The 7,186-nt window shown below is 65.8% G+C and overlaps 1 protein-coding gene across 1 annotated transcript in view; it reads left to right on the top strand.

The window, feature by feature from the left end:
- Positions 1-7,186, top strand: part of LOC106893395 (UPF0577 protein KIAA1324-like) — a 28,216-nt gene that overhangs the window by 1,859 nt on the left and 19,171 nt on the right. The window contains exons 3-8 of the mRNA XM_014951330.1: positions 44-193; positions 1,427-1,515; positions 1,613-1,821; positions 2,183-2,349; positions 3,681-3,769; positions 3,867-4,044. Of these exons, the coding sequence (XP_014806816.1) occupies positions 44-193; positions 1,427-1,515; positions 1,613-1,821; positions 2,183-2,349; positions 3,681-3,769; positions 3,867-4,044 (882 nt within the window). The remainder of the gene's footprint in view (positions 1-43; positions 194-1,426; positions 1,516-1,612; positions 1,822-2,182; positions 2,350-3,680; positions 3,770-3,866; positions 4,045-7,186) is intronic.

The raw sequence follows: 7,186 nt of genomic DNA, 5'->3' as shown, positions 1-7,186 counted from the left end.
CCCATTATGTCTCCCCCCATCCTGAGCACCCTCCTGCTCCCAGGGGTGGCCTATACCTCCGAGTGCTTCCCCTGCAAACCCGGCACCTTCGCCCCGGCCGCCGGCTCCAGCTCCTGCCAGCTCTGTCCCCCCGACACCTTCTCCAGCAAAGGGGCCACCGCCTGCCAGCCCTGCGAGCCCTCCCACTACGCCGGTGAGAGGGGCCACCGCGTCCCCCTCCCCTCCTCACCCCACCCGGGTCCCCTCTCCTTGTCCCCTCAGCCGGAGGTGGCCACCGGGTCCCCTTTCCCTTGTCCCCTCAGCAGGAGATGGCCACCAAGTCCCATCCCCTTGTCCCCTCAGCTGGAGGTGGCCACTGGGTCCCCCTTGTACCCTTCAGCCAGAGGTGGCCACCGGGTCCTCTTCCCCTTGTACCCTCAGTGGGAAGTGGCCGCCAGGTCCCCTCCCCTTGTCCCCTCATCTGGGTCTCCTACCCTTGTCCCCTCAGCCAGAGGTGGTCACTGGGCCACCTCCCCTTGTCCCCTCAGCTGGAGGTGGCCACTGGGTCCCCTCCTCTTGTCCCCTCAACTGGGTCCCCTTCCCTTGTCCCCTCAGCTGGAGGTGGCCACTGGGTCCCCTCCTCTTGTCCCCTCAACTGGGTCCCCTTCCCTTGTCCCCTCAGCCAGAAGTGGCCACCGTGTCCCCTCTTCTTGTCCCCTCAGCCAGAGGTTGCCATCAGGTCCCATCCCCTTGTCCCTTCAGCCAGGTCTTCTCTCTTTGTCCCCTTCAGCCAGAGGTGGCCACCGTGTCCCCCTCCCCTCGTCACCTCAGCCAGAGGTGGCCACGGCATCCCCTTCCCTTGTCCCCTTAGCTGAAGGTGGCCACTGGGTCCCCTCCTCTTGTCACCTCAGCCGGGTCCCCTCTCTTTGTCCCCTTCAGCTAGAGGTGGCCACTGGGTCCCCTCTCCTTGTCCCTTCAGCCAGAGATGGCCACCAGGTCCCATCCCCTTGTCCCTTCAGCTGGAGGTGGCCACTGGGTCCCCTCCTCTTGTCCCCTCAACTGGGTGCCCTCTCCCTTTCCCCTCAGCCAGAGGTGGCCACTGGGTCACCTCCTCTTGTCCCCTTAACTGGGTCCCCTTCCCTTGTCACCTCAGAGGGAGGTGGCCACCAGGTCCCCTCCCCTTGTCCCCTCAGCCAGGTCCCCTCTCTTTGTCCCCTCAGCCAGAGGTTGCCACCGGGCCCCCTCCCCTTGTCCCCTCAGCCGTGTCCCCTCCCCGTGTCCCCCCAACCCCCAGTGAAGGTGGAGGCAATGCAAGGGTCCAGGAGGACCCGCCAGCCCTCAGTGGGGTGGGGATGGGGATGTCCCTCTGGGTGGAGGGGGGGCCAGCGGGGTCAGGTCCCCTGGTGGGGCCGGCTCAGCCACCGTGTCCCCCCCCGGCCACCGGCAGAGCCCGGCTCGGCGTCCTGCAAACCACGGCCACCCTGCACCGACAAGGATTACTTCTACACACACACCGCCTGCGACACCCGCGGGGAGGTACGGCCCCAGGGGGGGGACATCGAGGGGGCTGGCTGTCCCCTGTGTGTCCCCCGTGTCCCATCTGAGCCCCCCTCCCCACCTCCACCCCGGGCAGACCCAGCTGATGTTCAAATGGGCAGAGCCCAAGATCTGCAGCGAGGAACTGCCCCAGGCGGCACAACTGCCCCCCTCGGGGGTAAAAACCCAGTGCCCCCCCTGCAACCCCGGCTTCGCCAAGGGCAACGGCAGCGTCTGCCAGCCCTGCCCCTACGGCTCCTACTCCAACGGCTCCGGTAAGCGCGGCCCCGGCACCGGCACCGAGGGGTGACAGGGACATGCACAGATGCCAGGGGGAGTTGGGTGCCACCCCCGGGCAGGGCTGTCCCCTCCTGTCCCTATGGTTTCCATAAGGAGGTCCCCATCATCATCCCCAAGGAGTGACCAGGGCACCAGGGAGATGCCAGGAGAAAGGGGGTGCCACCCCCATGCAGAGCTGTCCCCTCCTGTCCCTATGGTTCCCAATAAGAACAGCCCAGTCATCGTCCCCAAGGGGTGACAGGGGCACCAGGGAGATGCCAGGGGAAAGGGGGTGGCACCCCCGGGCAGGGTTGTCCCCTCCTGTCCCTACGGCTCCTACTCCAACGGCTCCGGTAAGCACGCCCATTATGTCTCCCCCCATCCTGAGCACCCTCCTGCTCCCAGGGGTGGCCTATACCTCCGAGTGCTTCCCCTGCAAACCCGGCACCTTCGCCCCGGCCGCCGGCTCCAGCTCCTGCCAGCTCTGTCCCCCCGACACCTTCTCCAGCAAAGGGGCCACCGCCTGCCAGCCCTGCGAGCCCTCCCACTACGCCGGTGAGAGGGGCCACCGCGTCCCCCTCCCCTCCTCACCCCACCCGGGTCCCCTCTCCTTGTCCCCTCAGCCGGAGGTGGCCACCGGGTCCCCTTTCCCTTGTCCCCTCAGCAGGAGATGGCCACCAAGTCCCATCCCCTTGTCCCCTCAGCTGGAGGTGGCCACTGGGTCCCCCTTGTACCCTTCAGCCAGAGGTGGCCACCGGGTCCTCTTCCCCTTGTACCCTCAGTGGGAAGTGGCCGCCAGGTCCCCTCCCCTTGTCCCCTCATCTGGGTCTCCTACCCTTGTCCCCTCAGCCAGAGGTGGTCACTGGGCCACCTCCCCTTGTCCCCTCAGCTGGAGGTGGCCACTGGGTCCCCTCCTCTTGTCCCCTCAACTGGGTCCCCTTCCCTTGTCCCCTCAGCTGGAGGTGGCCACTGGGTCCCCTCCTCTTGTCCCCTCAACTGGGTCCCCTTCCCTTGTCCCCTCAGCCAGAAGTGGCCACCGTGTCCCCTCTTCTTGTCCCCTCAGCCAGAGGTTGCCATCAGGTCCCATCCCCTTGTCCCTTCAGCCAGGTCTTCTCTCTTTGTCCCCTTCAGCCAGAGGTGGCCACCGTGTCCCCCTCCCCTCGTCACCTCAGCCAGAGGTGGCCACGGCATCCCCTTCCCTTGTCCCCTTAGCTGAAGGTGGCCACTGGGTCCCCTCCTCTTGTCACCTCAGCCGGGTCCCCTCTCTTTGTCCCCTTCAGCTAGAGGTGGCCACTGGGTCCCCTCTCCTTGTCCCTTCAGCCAGAGATGGCCACCAGGTCCCATCCCCTTGTCCCTTCAGCTGGAGGTGGCCACTGGGTCCCCTCCTCTTGTCCCCTCAACTGGGTGCCCTCTCCCTTTCCCCTCAGCCAGAGGTGGCCACTGGGTCACCTCCTCTTGTCCCCTTAACTGGGTCCCCTTCCCTTGTCACCTCAGAGGGAGGTGGCCACCAGGTCCCCTCCCCTTGTCCCCTCAGCCAGGTCCCCTCTCTTTGTCCCCTCAGCCAGAGGTGGCCACTGGGTCCCCTCCCCTTGTCCCTTCAGCCAGGTCCCCTCTCTTTGTCGCCTCAGCCAGAGATGGCCACTACGTCCCCTCTCCTTGTCTCCTCAACTGGAGGTGGCCAGTGGGCCCCCTCCTCTTGTTCCCTCAGCTGGGTCCCCTCCCCGTGTCCCCCCAACCCCTGGTGAAGGTGGAGGTGATGCGAGGGTCCAGGAGGACCTCGGTGGGGTGGGGATGGGGATGTCCCTCTGGGTGGAGGGGGGGCCAGCGGGGTCAGGTCCCCTGCTGGGGCCGGCTCAGCCACCGTGTCCCCCCCCGGCCACCGGCAGAGCCCGGCTCGGCGTCCTGCAAACCACGGCCACCCTGCACCGACAAGGATTACTTCTACACACACACCGCCTGCGACACCCGCGGGGAGGTACGGCCCCAGGGGGGGGACATCGAGGGGGCTGGCTGTCCCCTGTGTGTCCCCCGTGTCCCATCTGAGCCCCCCTCCCCACCTCCACCCCGGGCAGACCCAGCTGATGTTCAAATGGGCAGAGCCCAAGATCTGCAGCGAGGAACTGCCCCAGGCGGCACAACTGCCCCCCTCGGGGGTAAAAACCCAGTGCCCCCCCTGCAACCCCGGCTTCGCCAAGGGCAACAGCAGCGTCTGCCAGCCCTGCCCCTACGGCTCCTACTCCAACGGCTCCGGTAAGCGCGGCCCCGGCACCGGCACCGAGGGGTGACAGGGACATGCACAGATGCCAGGGGGAGTTGGGTGCCACCCCCGGGCAGGGCTGTCCCCTCCTGTCCCTATGGTTTCCATAAGGAGGTCCCCATCATCATCCCCAAGGAGTGACCAGGGCACCAGGGAGATGCCAGGGGAAAGGGGGTGGCACCTTGTACAGGATTGTCCCTTCCTGTCCCTCTGGGTCTGGTAGGGATGCCCCCATCATCATCCCCAAGGGGTGACAGGGGCACCAGGGAGATGCCAGGAGAAAGGGGGTGCCACCCCCATGCAGAGCTGTCCCCTCCTGTCCCTATGGTTCCCAATAAGAACAGCCCAGTCATCGTCCCCAAGGGGTGACAGTGGCACCAGGGAGATGCCAGGGGAAAGGGGGTGGCACCCCCAGGCAGGGTTGTCCCCTCCTGTCCCTACGGCTCCTACTCCAACGGCTCCGGTAAGCACGGCCCCGGCACCGGCACCGAGGGGTGACAGGGGCACCCACAGACGTCAGGGGGAGGGTGGTGCCACCCCCGTGCAGGGTTGTCCCCTCCTGTCCCTATGGTTCCCATGAGGAGGTCCCCATCATTGTCCCCAAGGGGTGACCAGGGCACTCAGAGCTCCCAAGGGGAAGGGTGGTGGCACCTTGTACAGGATTGTCCCCTCCTGTCCCTACGGCTCTGGTAGGGATGTCCCCGAGGGGTGACCTGGGCACCCACAGACGTCAGGGGGAAGGTGCTACCACCCTGGTACAAGGTGGTCCCTTCCTGTCCCTATGGCTCTGGTAGGGATGTCCCCATCATTGGCCCCAGGGGGGCACCCAGATCTGCCAGGGGGAGGGTGGTGGCACCTCTGGGCAGGGTTGTCCCCTCCTGTCCCTAGGGTTTCCATAAGGAGGTCCCCATCATCGTCCCCAAGGGGTGAGCATGGCACCAGGGAGATGCCAGGAGAAAGGGGGTGGCACCCCAGTGCAGGGTTGTCCCCTCCTGTCCCTACGGCTCTGATAGGGATGTCCCCAAGGGGTGACCAGGGCACCCAGAGTTGCCAGGGGGAGGGTGGTGCCACCTTGTACAGGATTGTCCCTTCCTGTCCCTATGGTTCTGGTAGGGATGTCCTCATCATTGTCCCCAGGGGGTGACCTGGGTACCCACAGATGCCAGGGGGAGTTGGGTGCCACCCCCGTGCAGGGTTGTCCCCTCCTGTCCCTATGGTTCCCATGAGGAGGTCCCCATCATTGTCCCCAAGGGGTGACCTGGGCACCAGGGAGATGCCAGGAGAAAGGGGGTGGCACCCCAGTGCAGGGCTGTCCCCTCCTGTCCCTACGGCTCTGGTAGGGATGTCCCCAAGGGGTGACCTGGGCACCCACAGATGCCAGGGGGAGGGTGGTACCACCCTGGTACAAGGTTGTCCCCTCCTGTCCCTATGGCTCTGGTAGGGATGTCCCCATCACTGTCCCCAGGGAGCATCCAGAGCTGCCAGGGGGAGGTGGGTGGCACCCCAGTGCAGGGTTGTCCCCTCCTGGCCCTACAGCTCTGGTAGGGATGTCCCCAAGGGGTGACCAGGGCACCCAGAGCTGCCAGGGGAAAGGGGGTGGCACCTTATACAGGATTGTCCCTTCCTGTCCCTATGGGTCTGGTAGGGATGTCCCCATCATTGTCCCCAGGGGGTGACCTGGGCACCAGGGAGATGCCAGGAGAAAGGGGGGTGGCACCCCAGTGCAGGGTTGTCCCCTCCTGTCCCTACAGCTCTGGTAGGGATGTCCCCAAGGGGTGACCTGGGCACCCACAGATGCTAGGGGAGGGTGGTGCCACCCCCATGCAGGGCTGTCCCCTTCTGTCCCTATGGCCCTGTCACTGTCCCCAAGGGGTGACCAGGGCACCCACAGATGCCAGGGGGAGTTGGGTGCCACCCCTGGGCAGGGCTGTCCCCTCCTGTCCCTACGGTTTCCATAAGGAGGTCCCCATCATCATCCCCAAGGGGTGAGCATGGCACCAGGGAGATGCCAGGGGAAAGGGGGTGGCACCCCGGTGCAGGGTTGTCCCCTCCTGTCCCTACGGCTCTGGTAGGGATGTCCCCAAGGGGTGACCTGGGCACCCACAGATGCCAGGGGGAGGGTGGTACCACCCTGGTACAAGGTTGTCCCCTCCTGTCCCTATGGCTCTGGTAGGGATGTCCCCATCACTGTCCCCAGGGAGCATCCAGAGCTGCCAGGGGGAGGTGGGTGGCACCCCAGTGCAGGGTTGTCCCCTCCTGGCCCTACAGCTCTGGTAGGGATGTCCCCAAGGGGTGACCAGGGCACCCAGAGCTGCCAGGGGAAAGGGGGTGGCACCTTATACAGGATTGTCCCTTCCTGTCCCTATGGGTCTGGTAGGGATGTCCCCATCATTGTCCCCAGGGGGTGACCTGGGCACCAGGGAGATGCCAGGAGAAAGGGGGGTGGCACCCCAGTGCAGGGTTGTCCCCTCCTGTCCCTACAGCTCTGGTAGGGATGTCCCCAAGGGGTGACCTGGGCACCCACAGATGCTAGGGGAGGGTGGTGCCACCCCCATGCAGGGCTGTCCCCTTCTGTCCCTATGGCCCTGTCACTGTCCCCAAGGGGTGACCAGGGCACCCACAGATGCCAGGGGGAGTTGGGTGCCACCCCTGGGCAGGGCTGTCCCCTCCTGTCCCTACGGTTTCCATAAGGAGGTCCCCATCATTGTCCCCAAGGGGTGACCAGGGCACCAGGGAGATGCCAGGGGAGAGGGGTACCACCCTGGTACAAGGTTGTCCCCTCCTGTCCCTATGGCTCTGGTAGGGATGTCCCCATCATTGTCCCCAAGGGGTGACCCGGGCACCCACAGACATCAGGGGGAGAGGGGTACCACCCTGGTACAAGGTTGTCCCCTCCTGTCCCTATGGCTCTGGTAGGGATGTCCCCATCATTGTCCCCAAGGGGTGACCCGGGCACCCACAGACATCAGGGGGAGAGGGGTACCACCCTGGTACAAGGTTGTCCCCTCCTGTCCCTATGGCTCTGGTAGGGATGTCCCCATCATTGTCCCCAGGGGGTGACCTGGGCACCAGGGAGATGCCAGGAGAAAGGGGGGTGGCACCCCAGTGCAGGGTTGTCCCCTCCTGTCCCTACGG

The sequence above is a fragment of the Calidris pugnax genome, unplaced genomic scaffold (assembly GCF_001431845.1).
Source record: "Calidris pugnax isolate Ruff unplaced genomic scaffold, ASM143184v1 scaffold194, whole genome shotgun sequence".
Lineage (NCBI taxonomy): Eukaryota > Metazoa > Chordata > Aves > Charadriiformes > Scolopacidae > Calidris > Calidris pugnax.
Note: the sequence above shows the minus strand (reverse complement) of the source record. Positions and strands in the feature narration are given on the sequence as shown.